Below are 18,783 nucleotides of genomic sequence, written 5' to 3'. Positions count from 1 at the left end.
CTTTGGTGAATACTGATGCAAAGTATTCATTTCGTACCTCGCCCATTTCCTCTGGCTCCACACATAGATTCCCTTGCCTATCCTTCAGTGGGCCAACCCTTTCCCTGGCTACCCTCTTGCTTTTTATGTACGTGTAAAAAGCCTTGGGATTTTCCTTAACCCTATTTGCCAATGACTTTTCGTGACCCCTTCTAGCCCTCCTGACTCCTTGCTTAAGTTCCTTCCTACTTTCCTTATATTCCACGCAGGCTTCGTCTGTTCCCAGCCTTTTAGCCCTGACAAATGCCTCCTTTTTCTTTTTGACGAGGCCTACAATATCACTCGTCATCCAAGGTTCCCGAAAATTGCCGTATTTATCCATCTTCCTCACAGGAACATGCCGGTCCTCTATTCCTTTCAACTGCCACTTGAAAGCCTCCCACATGTCAGATGTTGATTTGCCCTCAAACATCCGCCCCCAATCTATGTTCTTCAGTTCCCGCCTAATATTGTTATAATTAGCCTTCCCCCAATTTAGCACATTCATCCTCGGCCACTCTTATCCTTGTCCACCAGTACTTTAAAACTTACTGAATTGTGGTCACTGTTACCGAAATGCTCCCCTACTGAAACATCTACCACCTGGCCAGGCTCATTCCCCAATACCAGGTCCAGTACCGCCCCTTCCCTAGTTGGACTGTCTACATATTGTTTTAAGAAGCCCTCCTGGATGCTCCTTACAAACTCCGCCCCGTCTAAGCCCCTGGCACTAAGTGAGTCCCAGTCAATATTGGGGAAGTTGAAGTCTCCCATCACCACAACCCTGTTGTTTTTACTCTTTTCCAAAATCTGTCTCCCTTTCTGCTCCTCTATCTCCCGCTGGCTGTTGGGAGGCCTGTAGTATACCCCCAACATTGTGACTGCACCCTTCTTATTCCTGATCTCTACCCATATAGCCTCACTGCCCTCTGAGGTGTCCTCTCGCAGTACAGCTGTGATATTCTCCCGAACAAGTAGCGCAACTCCACCTCCCCTTTTACATCCCCCTCTATCCCGCCTGAAACATCTAAATCCTGGAACGTTTAGCTGCCAATCCTGCCCTTCCCTCAACCAGGTCTCTGTAATGGCAACAACATCATAGTTCCAAGTACTAATCCAAGCTCTAAGTTCATCTGCCTTACCCGTAATGCTCCTTGCATTAAAACATATGCACTTCAGGCCACCAGACCCGCTGTGTTCAGCAACTTCTCCCTGTCTGCTCTGCCTCAGAGCCACACTGTCCCTATTCCCTAGTTCTCCCTCAATGCTCTCACCTTCTGACCTATTGCTCCCGTGCCCACCCCCCTGCCTGTATGATTGATATATCAGTGCAGCTACACGTAAATATATTGACAAAATACAGATCCATCAGTGGGGTTACTGGGTTACGGCGTGGGCTTAAGTGGGGTGCTATTTCCAAGGGACTGTCAGACCCGATGGGCCGAATGGCCTCTTTCTGCACTGTAAATTCTACTATTCTATGCTTCTATGACATCGGAAGAACGATGGTTATAGGTGTGAAGAGTCTAGGGACATAAAATAGAGTTGAGAAAAGGGAGAAATTAGTTCAGTGAGGTAAGAGCAGGCTGTACGTGGGCAGCTTGTGGGCAGCACAAGTGATTAGCACTGTGGCTTCACAGCGCCAGAGTCCCAGGTTCGATTCCCGGCTGGGTCACTGTCTGTGCTGAGTCTGCACGTTCTCCCCATGTCTGCGTGGGTTTCCTCCAGGTGCTCCGGTTTCCTCCCACAGTCCAAAGACGTGCAGGTTAGGTGGATTGGCCATGATAAATTGCCCTTAGTGACCAAAATAGGTTAGGAGGGGTTATTGGGTTACGGGGATAGGGTGGACGTGAGGGCTTAAGTGGGTCGGTGCAGACTCAATGGGACGAATGGCCTCCTTCTGCACTGTATGTTTTATGTTCTATGTAATCATAGGCTTACCAGGCAATCGAGTTTGGAAAGGAGATGGAAGGTAGCTGTGCAGGTTTGGAGGACCACGAGATTGGGACCTAAAGAGTCAAGATCGACAGAGTAGATGAGGTCAGTGACAGTCTTAAAAATAATGGTTTTATGTTTGCTGGTGGGGTCATGGTCCAGAGAAACACAGGAGGAGATGTCAGAGAATTGGTGTTCTTCTTCTACAGGGTGTGAGGCTGGCTTACAATTAACGTAGTCTTTACCCTTTTTGGCAGGCTTGATGATAATGCTTGGGTTGCATCCAAGAGAATGAAGTTCAGGGAAAAATCAGCAAGAGTGAGTGAGGGGAGAAGAGGAATAGAGATCGCTGATGTGTACGTTGGCAGTACATAATGAAAAAAGTGAGAGAGGGCAAGAGGTCAGGGAGTGGCGTCACAGTGGAATGAGAATTCTGAATATGACAAAAAAAATCTCCTGTGTGGGTGGAAATTCCTGCCAAAGAAATGGACATGGAGGTGAGGGAAGAGAATCTCAGTCCTGTGTCAGTTTACAATTAATAGTGAATGAGTATAAGGGAATGAAACATAGTAAGACACAAGTCGTTCAACCCATTGTGCCTGCTGGGTCAACGCTATAGTAACTCAAAATGAATCCCTCTATCTGTATAGCCCTGTCTCTTACCACTTTTTCAAATATTTAACTAATTTCCCCGTGATAAATGCCTTGAATAACCAGTGTGCAAAAGTATTCCTTGTTCCAACAATTCACTGCATAGGAACATTCTGCTGGGCATGCCATGGTGCTAACCAGCTTGGGGAAATGTGGAGAAAACAATCCAGGGGAGATCAAACACTAAGAAAGAAATTAAGCAAAATGCAAGTGGCAAAGAAGGTTGAAGAGTCAACACAGCCAGAGCTATCTTACCCGACTGCTTGTTCCTGTTTATTGGTAATGATCAGAGTCTTTTTGCACGGTGTCATGCCAGCACTATAGATGAAGCATGGTCCAAAGTTATATTTTGTGAAAGACAAGTGGACTCTTGGGGTCACTACATACCCAGTGAGGGTGCAGGTAAATGTAGGCCCTTTCTGTATCTGTGGACAAGAACAAAGTTCATAACTCAAGTGTGCAGTCAGCTTTACATTAACATGAAAAACAATTTGAACGCTTGGCTGTTTAATACACTGGTCATTTTTTGCTGCATAATTCACCCTGTTCATTTGACTCAGACTCTGTCAGCGGTTGTGATCCAGCGAGTAGAGGCCCCCGACTGTACAAAGATTTGTGATGGGTCTCCATGTTTGTAAAAGGGCGGCATGGTAGCACAGTGGTTAGCACTGTTGCTTCACAGCGTCAGGGTCCCAGGTTCGATTCCCGGCTTGGGTCACTGTCTGTGAGGAGTCTGCACGTTCTCCCTGTGCCTTTGTGGGTTTCCTCCAGGTGCTCCGGTTTCGTCCCACAAGTCCCGAAAGATGTGCTGTTAGGTAATTTGGACATTCTGAATTCTCCCTCCGTGTACCCGAACAGGTGCCGGAATATGGCGACGCGGGGATTTTCACGGTAATTTCATTGCAGTGTTAATGTAAGGCTATTTGTGACAATAAAGATTAATAAAAATTAATTGTATCTGCATGTTGCACTCATTCTTCTCGAGGAGTCTCCAGGACTTGAAGATTACTCTGCAGGACACTGGTGTGAACAATCCAATGTGAAAAATCATGATGGCTTCAAACAAAACTGAGTCAATTAAATTTTCTCTGAACATTTTAATTGAGCCACAGAATTGCTAAGGCACAGAAGGAAACCATTCAACCCATCGTTTCTGCACCGATTCTCCAAAGGAGCACCATGACCTAGTCAATTAGACCTGCCTCCAGGCAGTGCAATCCAGACCTGAACCACTCATTGTGTGAAAAAGTTGTTTGTTTCTTTTGCAAATCACTTTAAATCTGTACCCTCTCGTTCTTGATTCTTTAACGAGCGAGAACAGTATTTTCTATCTATCTACTCTGCTAAATCCCCTGATAACTTTGAACATCACTATTAAATCTCCTCTCCTCTCCATGGAGAAAAGTCCCAACCGCTCTCCAATCTATCCTCAGATCTGAAGTTTCTCATCCCTGGAATCATTATCTTTAAAAAAATATTGCCGATGGATTCAGAATTAAGATTAATCCAATTGACTAGCAAGGAGGTTTTCACCTTTCCAATTGTGTTGTAAAGTTTGCTTGCCTGGAGGCTGGACCGATAGTGGGAGTCGAGAGGCAGGGTGGTTTGACGTGGGAACTGAATCGTTCACAGATATGTTCAAACAGAATTGACAACCTTAGCTTGCAGAATGCACAATGGAGCATGTTTCAACACATTGCCTATACCTTTGCCAATCATATTGACTTGAGCAGCACAGATCATCTCATGGAACACTGCGTGAAGGGATGGCCTTGCAAAAGTTCCACTCATCTTGTATCGCCAGACCATAGATGGGTTCTACATTGCCAGGAGCCATGTCCAGTATTGGACTCGGGTCCTGTTACCTGCTGCGATTGTGCAGCATACCTTGGCCCTGCAGATGGGCTGCAGTAACTACATGATTTCCACAAGTATCGAAGCACGCAATAACCGAGTGAGCACTTGGAATCAAACTCTAGTTTACATTCTTGCTGATTGATGAGGGACCTAAATTCCCCCAGAGACTCAGAGTGTGCTGGTAATTTAGCAGAGTCTGGAAAAGAGGGCTGGAAGCAAGATGTGATTGGGCCTTCATAGACAGGGGCTAGGGCTCTTGATAATATTTTGTGAACTTTCAGATTCATGATGCATTGGCAGCTTATGTTTTTGCTTTTCCATCCCAACCATATCTCCTTTCTGTCCTACTCTATCCTGATTCTGTTTGAGCTTCTGGTACTTTCCATTGAACAGAATATTGCTGACACAGAAGGAAACCATTTGGCCCATCATGGCCAGCTGAAAGAGTGATCCAGCCTAATTCCAATTTACTTCCCTTGCTCTGTAGCCCTGTAGCTTCTCTTGTTCGATAGTCATATAGGGTGAGGTCATGACAGAGCCCTATAGGGTGAGGTCTCGCCCTCTACCTTCTGGGAGACCCTGAAGGGTGTGATCAGAGGTGAGATCATCGCATACAAAACGCACAGAGACAGGAGCGAGAGGGCGGCTAGGCAATGTTGTGTTTGGTGTTCAACGTCTCGCAAGGAATCGACCAAACAACTTTTGACTTGTCTAAACCAGGATCTTTATTAAATCACACATGGTGAGATCCTGGTTTAGACCTCCCCATTCGGGTTATTGGTAATATACCCTGTGATATATTCTCGCAGAAGGCCTTGTCGGCCAGGAGGGCCATGTTCAACAGCCCGTATCCAATGTCACAACCATGTAACGCGAAGTGTGGTCTGAGATTATGATCGTGGAGTATTCCGCTCTTACTATCCCTGGAAACACTGATTTCCCCACTTCAAAGAAGTCGATACGGGTGTAGACCCTGTGCACCTGCGAGAAGAATGAGAACTCCTTCTTCCCTTGTGCGCATGAACCTCCACGGATCCGCCTCCCCATCTGCTCTATAAATGCCCACAGTTCTTTTGCCATGTTTGATGTTTTCCCCATTTTCGGGTTTGACCTGTCCGTCAGTGGGTCCAGTATGCAGTTAAAGTCCCTCCCCATGATTAGTCTGTGGGTTTCTAAGTGGGGGATTTCCGCCATGGTCTTTTTTAATAAATTCCATGTCACTCCAGTTGGGAGCATACACATTCACCAGGACCATCGGTGCCCTGTCCAAGACACCGCTAGCCATGACATACCATTCCCCTGGGTCCGTAACCATCCTCATCGCAGTCAATGTCATCCTCTTACTAAGCAGTATGGCCACCCCCCCTAGCTCTCGTCCCGTAACGTGAATGGTAAGTCTGTGCCATCCATCCCTTTTTTTTACCAGCAGTCAGTCTTTCTCCCTTAGGTGTGTCTCTTGGAGGAAGGCTATATCGGCTTTCATACTTTGAAGATGTGCAAAGGCTCTGGATCTTTTCAGTGGGCCATTAAGTCCCTCATGTTCCAGGTAACTATTCTGATGAGGGGCTTCTGTTCCCTCACCTCCTGTGGGATCAACATACTTACCTTGTGGATGCGCCAGAGGGTTTCTCTTTGTCCAGGGGCCACCCAACATGGCCACCAACTATGTGTACGCCATGTGGGTGAACCCCTGCACTCCGGGGTTTCCTTTTGTTTGGGGGCCCTCCAAAGTGTATTTTGTGGTGCCATTTTGTTCCTTGTTACCATGTGTGGCCTGTTGTAGCCAGCCCAGAATCCTCCCCCCCCCCTTGTCCCTTTGTTCCATCCTGTGGTTCTGCTTCTCTCCTCCTCTCCTACCCCTCTTCCCTACTGCTGTCTCCCCCTCTGTTTTCCCCCTCCCCCTAGCTATCGTCCGTTGGTGGTGTACACACCTCCCCCCCCTGCCCATCACCAGGTGCTCTCACCCCAGTGTGATATGTACCACACCCACCCCCGTTACTCATACCTCCTGGCGCTAGCTTTCCTGCTAGCGTGGTGGCCCCCCTCCTGGGATCGGCCTGACCCCTCTTTGGCTTGCTGTTTTGACTCCCCCTGTCTCCTTCTCACACTCTCCTGTGCTCTGCTGCCCTCTTTCTATACGCTGATTCTCAGGTTCAGAACGAGACGGTACAGCCCTGTGTAAATTGTCCTTTGGCATTTTCTGCATCTTCGGTGTCTGCTTCATTGTTGTCTATGTTGCTGTTTATCCAGTCTGTTCTTTTGGATGAACTTGTTTGCGTCCGCAGGGATCATGAAATAATGTTCCCTGTCCTGGTATGTGACCCAAAGTCTGACTGGGTACAGCATCGCAAACTTCACTTTGCTTCTGTACAGGGCCGCCTTTGTTGTATTGAACTCTGCCTGGTCCTGGTATGATCTTGTGTGCTTCCCAGTTGCAGGCCTTCGTTTGCCTGGCCAAACGCAGGATTCGTCCCGGTCTTGGTATTAGTGTAATTTGGTTATGATCACCCTCGGCTGCTCCCCAGTCTTGAGTTTTGGCTGGAGTGACCTATGGGCCCTGTCGGTCTCCGGTGGGTTGGGGAAGCAGTCCCTCCCCACCAGGTTTCCCAATATCTGGGCCATGCAGTCTATCGGGTCCCTCTGGCAGGCCCACTATCCTGAGGTTTTGGTGCCTCGACCAGTTCTCCTGTTCCTCAATCTTTCCCTTCAGGTTCCCCTGGGTCAGCATCAACCTTGTTATTTCCACTTCCAGGGCGATGGTCCGGTCATTCTGGTCCATCGATCATGTTTTCCTTGATCATGTTTCCCTGGGCCTCCAAACTCCTTTTTACCTTGTCGAGGGCCACCTGCATGGCGGCCAGCACTTCTGTGACCGCCACCTTGATCGCTGCCGTGATCTCAGGCTTGATTTCATCTTTCAGCTCCTTTAGTTCCCTTGTGTGGAACTTCTTCCATCCATCCTCTGGCATGGAAGCTCATTTTGCAGCTTGCTGGTCTCCCTCTCTCGGGTGTAGCCAGGGATCCCCTGCTTCGTGAGTCCGCTGATCCACTTGTTCACCTCTTCTGTCTTTTGCTGTTGCTTTTGGCTTCTTTGCGCCCTCTGGAGCTACTGGTACTTTCAATTCTCCTTGTTTGTGTGTTGGATAGGGTGAGGGGATGTTTTTGTCTGATTTTTGCGGGCTAATTTCGGTCAAAAGTGCCTATTTTCTAGTTATTTGGAGGAGAGCCACCTTTTAGATCATAGATCATAGAATTTACAGTGCAGGAGGAGGCCATTCGGCCCATCGAGTCTGCACCGGCTCTTGGAAAGAGCTCCCTACCCAAGGTCAACACCTCCACCCTATCCCAATAACCCAGTAACCCCACCCAACACTAAGGGCAATTTTGGACACTAAGGGTAATTTAGCATGGCCAATCCACCTAACCTGCATATCTTTGGACTGTGGGAGGAAACCGGAGCACCCGGAGGAAACCCACGCACACACGGGGAGGATGTGCAGACTCCGCACAGACAGTGGCCCAAGCTGGAATCGAACCTGGGACCCTGGTGCTGTGAAGCAATTGTGCTATCCACAATGCTACCGTGCTGATTTTGTGCATCCGCTCAGCACATCCCCGTCACTGGAAGTCTTCACCCCTAAACTGCTTATATTTATCTTGGCTCTCTCTGGTAATAAGCACATGGTATTTAACACAAGTTTCTTTTCTTGTTTTATGTTACACTATTTGCTCTTTGCCATCTAATAATAATAATCTTGATTAGTGTCACAAGTAGGCTTGCATTAACAATGCAGTGAAAATCCCCGAGTCGCCACACTACGGCGCCTGTTCGGGTACGCTGAGGGAGAATTCAGAATGTCCAATTCACCTATCAAGCACATCTTTCGGGACTTGTGGGAGGAAACCGGAGCACCCGAAGGTAACCCACGCAGACACGGGGAGAACGTGCAAACTCTGCACAGACAATTATCCAAGCTGGGAATCGAAGTCAGGTCCCTGGCACTGTGAAGCAACAGTGCTAACCATTGTGCTTCCATGCCATCCACTGCAAGGGTTGTCGGGAGAGGTGGTCAGTCGGGGTGGGGAGCAGGAGGGAGTCTCTAGATTGGAGAGTCCCATCATTTCTCATTCTGGGAACATATTTGTTCGAAACCATATCTCCTCCTTGAATGCTTTCCTCCCATGCTCTTACACTAATTTACCTTCAAGTAGCTGTTCCCAGTACAGTCCAGAGAACATTTGTCAGATGCACCTCAATATGAGTGTTCAGCAGTGGGAAGGGTAGTTGAAAGCTTACCTTCAACTTCAATTGTACATCCTTCAGCTCAAGTTTGTGATTTGGGTGGAACCTGATCGATGCTGGGACACTGTTCCCTGCTTCCACGTAGTTCCACTTGCTGGTCAGTTTCACACAGCTCAGGATGCTCGGGGCACCTGAAAGCTCCCAGTCAAAGCCGAAGTTAAAATTCCCATTGTTTGAGATGACAAAATGATATCTAATATCATCATTCAGTTCTACCTGCGAGCAGATTAACAACAGTGTTAAAATCAGTTACTGATACTGGTTGAACACAATTCTGCTCATGGCCCACACAACCTCATGGATGTCCTGTTTTGAGCTGCTAGATCTGTTCTGAATCTATTCCATTTAGCGGTTGTAGAGCCATACAATAGAATGGAGTGTATTCTCATGCGAGGACAAAGCTTTGTCATCATACAGACTGTGTGGGGTCACTCCTATCGATAGTGTTCAGGACAGATGAGCTGCGATGGGTATAGACCGGTGAGGACAAGAGACAGTAGTTTGTTCCCTCTTGTTGGTTTTCACACCACCTGCTGCAGATCCAATTGATCAAATCTATTTCATAATAGTTGATAAACTATATCATTAATACTAATAAAACATCACACACAAACACACAGATACAAACACATACACAAATGCATACAGCAACCAGATATACAGTTTGGGGTAAAGGTGGGTATCCTCGCCTTTGCCTTGTTGATCGCCCGGAGGCGAATATTGCTTGGTTGGAGGTCTCCCACTCTGCTACGCCTGTGCGTGGCTGGGTGATTTAATGTTATTTCTGCATTTGTGGAAAGGCAAGTTCACCATCAGGAGGTCGGTGGAGAGGGTCTATCTAAGATGCCAACCATTTATTTCCTTTTTAAGGAGTTAGTTACCCTCAGTTGTTAGGGAGTTTTGGTTAGTTTTTGTACTAAGTTAATTAGGTGTTGTGTATTTGTCTCCTTTTTTTGATTCTGAATTTTTAGAACATATAGAACATAGAACATAGCACAGAACAGACCGTTCAGCCCTCTATGTTGTGCCGAGCTTTGTCCGAAACCAAGATCAAGCTATCCCACTCCCTGTCATTCTGGTGTGCTCCATGTGCCTATCCAATAACCACCTGAAAGTTCATAAAGTGTCCGACTCCACTATCACAGCAGGCAGTCCATTCCACACTCTAACCACTCTCTGAGTAAAGAACGTACCTCGGACATCCCTCCTATATCTCCCACCCCGAACCTTATAATTATGCCCCCTTGAAACAGGTACATCCACCCGAGAAAATAGTCTCTGAACGTCAACTCGATCTATCCCCCTCATCATCTTATAAACCTCTATTAAGTTGTCTCTCATCCTCCTTCGCTCCAATGAGAAAAGCCCTAGCTCCCTCAACCTTTCCTCATAAGACCTACCCTCCAATCCAGGCAGCACCCTGGTAAATCTCCTTTGCACCCTTTCCAATGCTTCCACATCCATCCTATAATGAGGTGACCAGAACTGCACACAATACTCCAAATGTGGTCTCACCAGGGTCTTGTACAGTTGCAGCATAACCTCACGGCTCTTAAACTCAAGCCCCCTGTTAATAAACGCTAACACACTATAGGCCTTCTTCACGGCTCTATCCACTTGAGTGGCAACCTTCAGAGATCTGTGGACATGAACCCTAAGGTCTCTGTTCCTCCACATTCCTCAGAACCCTGCCGTTGACCCTGTAATCCGCATTCAAATTTGTCCTCCCAAAATGAATCACCTCGCATTTATCAGGGTTAAACTCCATCTGCCATTTTTCGGCCCAGCTCTGCATCCTTTCAATGTCTCTTTGCAGCCTACAACAGCCCTTCACCTCATCCACTACTCCACCAATCTTGGTGTCATCAGCAAATTTACTGACCCACCCTTCAGCCCCCTCCTCCAAGTCATTTATAAAAAGTACAAATAGCAGAGGACGCAGCACTGATCCCTGTGGTACACCGCTGATAACTGGTCTCCAGTCTGACAATTTTCCATCCACCACCACCCTCTGTCTTCTATGTGATAGCCAGTTACTTATCCAATTGGCCAAATTTCCCTCTATCCCACACCTCCTTACTTTCTTCATGAGCCGACCATGGGGAACCTTATAAAACGCCTTACTGAAATCCATGTATATGACATCAACTGCTCTACCTTCATCTATACACTTAGTTACCTCCTCAAAGAATTCAATCACATTTTTGAGACAAGACTTACCCTTCACGAATCCGTGTTAACTATCCCGGATTAAGCTGCATCTTTCCAAATGGTCATTAATCCTATCCCTCAGGACCCTTTCCATTAACTTACCGACCACCGGAGTAAGACTAACCGGCCTATAATTACCAGGGTCATTCCTATTCCCTTTCTTGAACAGAGGAACAATAATCGCCACTCTCCAGTCCTCTGTCACTATCCCCGTGGACAGTGAGGACCCAAAGAACAAAGCCAAAGGCTCTGCAATCTCATCCCTCGCCTCCCAAAGAATCCTAGGATATATCCCATCTGGCCCAGGGGACTTGTCGATCCTCAGGTTTTTCAAAATTGCTAATACATCTTCCCTCAGACCATCTACCTCCTCCAGCCTACCCGCCTGTATCACACTCTCATCTTCAAAAACATAGCCCCTCTCCTTGGTGAACACTGAAGAAAAGTATTCGTTCAACGCCTCTCCTATCTCTTCTAACTCCATGCACAAGTTCCCACTACTGTCCTTGACCAGCCTTAACCTCACCCTGGTCATTCTTTTACTTCTCACATAAGAGTAAAAAGCCTTGGGGTTTTCCTTGATCCTACCCGCCAAGGACTTCTCATGCCCCCTCCTAGCTCACCTAAGCCCTTTTTTTAGCTCATTCCTTGCTACCTTGTAACCCTCAAGCAACCCAACTGAACATTGTTTTCTCATCCTTACATACGCTTCCTTTTTCCTCTTGACTTTTGCCTTTTTTTGTTCTATTTTTATTAGCTACTTTGATTTTTTTAAAATAAACATAACAAAAAGAAATGCGTACACGCAAACGCATACACAAACAGGCATAAAAACACACAAAAACACAAACACCATGCATGCACATGCACAGACATGTAAACACATGCACAAACACATACAAACAGGCTGGTGCACACACTCACACCCTCCAATATGTACATTCAGTTGGACATGGCAGTGATGATGCTGCCATCAGGTGAAGTTCAGGAGAAATGAGAAGAACGTTTTGTAATAATAACAATAAAACACAGAGAGAATGAGATGGAAAAGATGAGGGAGAACAGAGTGAAATCCAGTACCAACCTCTCCAAAGGCGATCTCATTGATAGTCTGATGGCTAAGTTCAGACACTGTTCCATCGCTACCTTCAAGGGTGACTGTAGCTTTCATGCTGTATCCTTGCATCTTGACATTTAAGGTCAAAGGTACCGTCTTTGCCTTCACATCACCCATAACGTTCCAGTTCACATTTCCTTCAGTGTTTGAAGTACAGGTGAACACAATGGGCAGACTGTGAGTGAAACAGACAAGCATCAAAAGGATGGAAGGATGGACTATTCATTTTGACAAATGAAGTATAGTTCACTGTGCAATTTCAGAACAGATACAGTTCACTGTGAGCTTACAGACCAGATATAGTTCACTGTGAGGATATGTGTAATGTACAGGTCACCATGAATATACGGACCAGATACAATTCATAGTGAAGTTTGCGGGCCCCCCCGCTGGATTCTCCGGCCCGCATGGGCCGAAGTCCCGCCAATAAATTGGCTGTCCCGCCAGCGTGGATTAAACCGCCTTTTGAACGGCGGGACAAGGTGGCGTGGGCGGGCTCCGGGGTCCTGAGGGGGGGGGCGCGGGGCGATCTGGCCCCGGGGGGTGACCCCACGGTGGCCTGGCCCGCGATCGGAGCCCCCGATCCGCGGGCGGGCCTGTGCCGTGGGGGCACTCTTTCCCTTCCGCCTCCGCCACGGTCTCCACCATGGCGGAGGCGGAAGAGACTCCCTCCACTGCGCATGCGCGGGAAACTGTCAGCAGCCGCTGACGCTCCCGCGCATGCGCCGCCCCGATATGTCATTTCCGCGCCAGCTGGCGGGGCAACAAAGGCCGTTTCCGCCAGCTGGCGGGGCGGAAATCCCTCCGGCGTCGGCCTAGCCCCTCAATGTTGGGGCTCGGCCCCCAAAGATGCGGAGCATTTCGCACCTTTAGGGCGGCGCGATGCCCGTCTGATTGGCGCCGTTTTGGGCGCCAGTCGGCGGACATCACGCCGTTTGGGGAGAATTTCGCCCCAGGTACTGTTCAATATGAGGATATGGACCAGGTACCGTTCACCGTGAAGTTACCGACCAGCGGGTCTGGTGGCCTGAAGTGCATATGTTTTAATGCAAGGAGCATTACGGGTAAGGCAGATGAACTTAGAGCTTGGATTACTACTTGGAACTATGATGTTGTTGCCATTACAGAGACCTGGTTGAGGGAAGGGCAGGATTGGCAGCTAAACGTTCCAGGATTTAGATGTTTCAGGCGGGATAGAGGGGGATGTAAAAGGGGAGGCGGAGTTGCGCTACTTGTTCAGGAGAGTATCACAGCTATACAGCGAGAGGACACCTCAGAGGGCAGTGAGGCTATATGGGTAGAGATCAGGAATAAGAAGGGTGCAGTCACAATGTTGGGGGTATACTACAGGCCTCCCAACAGCCAGCGGGAGATAGAGGAGCAGATAGGTAGACAGATTTTGGAAAAGAGTAAAAACAACAGGGTTGTGGTGATGGGAGACTTCAACTTCCCCAATATTGACTGGGACTCACTTAGTGCCAGGGGCTTAGACGGGGCAGAGTTTGTAAGGAGCATCCAGGAGGGCTTCTTAAAACAATATGTAAACAGTCCAACTAGAGAAGAGGCGGTACTGGACCTGGTATTGGGGAATGAGCCCGGCCAGGTGGTAGATGTTTCAGTAGGGGAGCATTTCGGTAACAGTGACCACAATTCAGTAAGTTTTAAAGTACTGGTGGACAAGGATAAGAGTGGTCCGAGGATGAATGTGCTAAATTGGGGGAAGGCTAATTATAACAATATTAGGCGGGAACTGAAGAGCATAGATTGGGGGCGGATGTTTGAGGGCAAATCAACATCTGACATGTGGGAGGCTTTCAAGTGTCAGTTGATAGGAATACAGGACAGGCATGTTCCTGTGAGGAAGAAAGACAAATACGGCAATTTTCGGGAACCTTGGATGACGAATGATATTGTAGGCCTCGTCAAAAAGAAAAAGGAGGCATTTGTCAGGGCTAAAAGGCTGGGAACAGACGAAGCCTGTGTGGCATATAAGGAAAGTAGGAAGGAACTTAAGCAGGGAGTCAGGAGGGCTAGAAGGGGTCATGAAAAGTCATTGGCAAATATGGTTAAGGAAAATCCCAAGGCTTTTTACACTTACATAAAAAGCAAGAGGGTAGCCAGGGAAAGGGTTGGCCCACTGAAGGATAGGCAAGGGAATCTATGTGTGGAGCCAGAGGAAATGGGCGAGGTACTAAATGAATACTTTGCATCAGTATTCACCAAAGAGAAGGAATTGGTAGATGTTGAGTCTGGAGAAGGGGGTGTAGATAGCCTGGGTCACATTGTGATCCAAAAAGACGAGGTGTTGGGTGTCTTAAAAAATATTAAGGTAGATAAGTCCCCAGGGCCGGATGGGATCTACCCCAGAATACTGAAGGAGGCTGGAGAGGAAATTGCTGAGGCCTTGACAGAAATCTTTGGATCCTCGCTGTCTTCAGGGGATGTCCCGGAGGACTGGAGAATAGCCAATGTTGTTCCTCTGTTTAAGAAGGGTGGCAGGGATAATCCCGGGAACTACAGGCCGGTGAGCCTTACTTCAGTGGTAGGGAAATTACTGGAGAGAATTCTTCGAGACAGGATCTACTCCCATTTGGAAGCAAATGGACGTATTAGTGAGAGGCAGCACGGTTTTGTGAAGGGGAGGTCGTGTCTCACTAACTTGATAGAGTTTTTCGAGGAGGTCACTAAGATGATTGATGCAGGTAGGGCAGTAGATGTTGTCTATATGGACTTCAGTAAGGCCTTTGACAAGGTCCCTCATGGTAGACTAGTACAAAAGGTGAAGTCACACGGGATCAGGGGTGAACTGGCAAGGTGGATACAGAACTGGCTAGGCCATAGAAGGCAGAGGGTAGCAATGGAGGGATGCTTTTCTAATTGGAGGGCTGTGACCAGTGGTGTTCCACAGGGATCAGTGCTGGGACCTTTGCTCTTTGTAGTATGTATGGATGATTTGGAGGAAGATGTAACTGGTCTGATTGGTGGGTTTGCGGACGACGCGGAGGTTGGTGGAGTTGCGGATGGCGATGAGGACTGTCTGAGGATGCAGCAGGATTTGGATTGTCTGGAGACTTGGGCGGAGAGATGGCAGATGGAGTTTAACCTGGACAAATGTGAGGTAATGCATTTTGGAGGGGCTGGTGCAGGTAGGGAATATACAGTGAATGGTAGAACCCTCAGGAGTATTGAAAGTCAAAGAGATCTAGGAGTACGGGTCCACAGATCACTGGGAGGGGCTACACAGGTGGAGAGGGTAGTCAAGAAGGCATACGGCATGCTTGCCTTCATTGGCCGGGGCATTGAGTATAAGAATTGGCAAGTCATGTTGCAGCTGTATAGAACCTTGGTTGGGCTGCACTTGGAGTGTGGTGTTCAATTCTGGTCGCCACACTACCAGAAGGATGTGGAGGCTTTGGAGAGGGTGCAGAGGAGATTTACCAGAATGTTGCCTGGTATGGAAGGCATAAGCTATGAGGAGCGATTGAATAAACTCGGTTTGTTCTCGCTGGAACGAAGGAGGTTGAGGGGCGACCTGATAGAGGTATACAAAATTATGAGGGGCATAGACAGAGTGGATAGTCGGAGGCTTTTCCCCAGGGTGGAGGGGTCAATTACTGGGGGGCGTAGGTTTGGGGTGGGAGGGGCAAGGTTTGGAGTAGATGTACGAGGCAAGTTTTTTGCGCAGAGGGTAGTGGGTGCCTGGAACTCACTACCGGAGGAGGTAGTGGAGGCAGGGACGATAGGGACATTTAAGGGGCATCTTGACAAATATATGAATAGGATGGGAATAGAAGGATACGGACCCAGGAAGTGTAGAAGATTGTAGTTTAGTCGGGCAGTATGGTCGGCACGGGCTTGGAGGGCCGAAGGGCCTGTTCCTGTGCTGTACATTTCTTTGTTCTTTGTTGTTCTTTGTTTGTGAGGATACGGACCAGGTTTAGTTCACTGTCGGGATAAGGACCAGCTGGGGTGACATTCTCCGACCCCCCGCCGGGTCGGAGAATCAGCGGGGGCTGGCGTGAATCCTGCCCCGCCGGTTGCCGAAGTCTCCGGCACCGGAGATTCAGCGGGGGCGGGAATCGCGCCGGTTGGCGTGCCCCCCCGCTCGATTCTCCGGCCCGAATGGGCCGAAGTCCCGCCGATAAATTGCCTGTCCTGCCGGCGTAAATTAAATCACCTACCTTACCGGCGGGACAGGGCGGCGTGGGTGGGCTCCGGGGTCCTGGGGGGTGCGGGGGGCGATCTGGCCCCGGGGGGTGCCCCCACGGTGGCCTGGCCCGCAATCGGGGCCCACCGATCTGCGGGCGGGCCTGTGCCATGGGGGCACTCTTTCCCCTCCGCCTCCGCCACGGTCTCCACCATGGCGGAGGTGGAAGAGACTCCCTCCACTGCGCATGCGTGGGAAACTGTCAGCGGCCGCTGACGCTCCCGCGCATGCGCCGCCCTGAGATGTCATTTCCGCGCCAGCTGGCGAGGCACCAAAGGCCTTTTCCGCCAGCGGGCGGGGCGGAAATTCGTCCGGTGCTGGCCTAGCCCCTCAATGTTGGGGCTTGGCCCCCAAAGATGCGGAGCATTCCGCACCTTTGGGGCGGCGCGATCCTCGTCTGATTGGCGCCGTTTTGGGCGCCAGTCGGCGGACATCGCGCCGTTTCCGGAGAATTGCGCCTCAGGTACAGTTCACTATCAGGACACGGACCAGGTACAGTTCACTGTCAGGATACGGACCAGGTACAGTTCACTGTCAGGATACGGACCAGGTACAGTTCACTGCCAGGATAAGGACCAGGTACAGTTCACTGCCAGGATAAGGACCAGGTACAGTTCACGGTCAGGATACGGACCAGGTACAGTTCACGGTCAGGATACGGACCAGGTACAGTTCACTGCCAGGATAAGGACCAGGTACAGTTAACTGTCAGGATAAGGACCAGGTACAGTTCACTGTCAGGATAAGGACCAGGTACAGTTCACTGTCAGGATAAGGACCAGGTACAGTTCACTGTCAGGACACGGACCAGGTATAGTTCACTGTCAGGATACGGAGCAGGTACAGTTTACTGTAAGGGATCAGGTACTGTTGACTGTGAGGATATGGACCAGGTACAGTTCACTGTGAAGTTACCGACCAGCTACAGATCACTTTGAGGATACGGACCAGGTACAATTCAATGTGAGGTTAAGGACCAGGCACAGTTCACTGTCAGGACACGGACCAGGTACAGTTCACTGTCAGGATGCGGACCAGGTACAGTTCACTGTCAGGATACGGACCAGGTACAGTTCACTGTCAGGATATGGACCAGGCACAGTTCACAGTCAGGATGCGGACCAGGTACAGTTCACTGTCAGGATACGGACCAGGTACAGTTCACTGTCAGGATATGGACCAGGTACAGTTCACTGTCAGGATGCGGACCAGGTACAGTTCACTGTCAGGATGCGGACCAGGTACAGTTCACTATCAGGACACGGACCAGGCACAGTTCACGGTCAGGATGCAGACCAGGTGCAGTTCATTGTCAGGATATGGACCAGGCACAGTTCACTGTCAGGATACGGACCAGGTACAGTTCACTGTCAGGATAAGGACCAGGCACAGTTCACTGTGAGGAGACCAGGTACAGTTCACTGTGAGGCTACGGACCAGCTACAGTTCACTATGAGGATACAGACCAGGTACAGTTCACTGTGAGATTATCGACCAGCTACAGTTCACTATGAGGATACGAGCAAGTTACATAGATAGTTTTACATAGAATTTACAGTGCAGAAGGAGGCCATTCAGCCCATCGAGTCTGCACTTGGAAAGAGCACCCTACCCAAACCCACACCGCCCTATTCCCATAACCCAGTAATCCCACTCAACCAACGCTTAGGGCAATTTTTGGACACTAAGGGCAATTTAGCATGGCCAATCCACCTAACCTGCACATCTTTGGACTGTGGGAGGAAACCGGAGCACCCGGAGGAAACCCACGCACACACGGGGAGAACGTGCAGACTCCGCACAGACAGTGACCCAGCCGGGAATCGAACCTGGGACCCTGGAGCTGTGAAGCAATTGCGCTAACCACTATGCTACCGTGTTGCCCAAAAGTTCACCATGAGGTTATGGACCAGATTCAGTTCACTGTGAGGTTATAGTTCAGGTACAATTCACAGTGAAGATACAGACCAATTACAGTTCACTGTGAACATACAGACGAGGTACAGTTCACTGTGAGGTTATGGACCAAGTACAGTTCACTATGTGGATACAGTCCAGGTACAGTTCACTGTCAGGATAAGGACCAGATACAGTTCATTGTGAGGTTACGGAGCAGGTACAGTTCACTTTGAGGATGCGGACCAGGTACAGGAAACTTTGAGGATGCGGACCAGGTACAGTTCACTGTCAGGATAAGGTCCAGGTACAGTTCACTGTGAGGTTATGAATCGGGGCTGGTTTAGCACACTGGGCTAAATAGCTGGCTTTTAAAGCAGACCAAGGCAGGCCAGCAGCACGGTTCAATTCTCGTACCAGCCTCGCCGAACAAGCGCCAGAATGTGGTGACTAGGGGCTTTTCACAGTAACTTCATTTGAAGCCTACTTGTGACAATAAGCGATTTTCATTTCATTGCCAGGGACAGTGCGCTGGGAAGTTACAGATTGGGTACAGTTCACTGTGAGGATACGGACAAGTTTCCATTT

The 18,783-nt window shown here is 48.9% G+C and overlaps 1 protein-coding gene across 1 annotated transcript in view; it reads right to left on the bottom strand.

The window, feature by feature from the left end:
- Positions 1-18,783, bottom strand: part of hydin (HYDIN axonemal central pair apparatus protein) — a 1,604,351-nt gene that overhangs the window by 161,053 nt on the left and 1,424,515 nt on the right. Inside the window, exons 75-77 of the mRNA XM_072518656.1 lie at positions 12,060-12,267; positions 8,759-8,980; positions 2,860-3,029 (exon numbers count right to left, since the gene is read on the bottom strand). Coding sequence (XP_072374757.1) covers positions 2,860-3,029; positions 8,759-8,980; positions 12,060-12,267 — 600 coding nt within the window. The remainder of the gene's footprint in view (positions 1-2,859; positions 3,030-8,758; positions 8,981-12,059; positions 12,268-18,783) is intronic.

This window comes from Scyliorhinus torazame, chromosome 10 (assembly GCF_047496885.1).
Source record: "Scyliorhinus torazame isolate Kashiwa2021f chromosome 10, sScyTor2.1, whole genome shotgun sequence".
Classification (NCBI taxonomy): domain Eukaryota; kingdom Metazoa; phylum Chordata; class Chondrichthyes; order Carcharhiniformes; family Scyliorhinidae; genus Scyliorhinus; species Scyliorhinus torazame.
The sequence above is the reverse complement of the archived record's forward strand: the minus strand, read 5'-3'. Positions and strand labels throughout refer to the sequence as shown.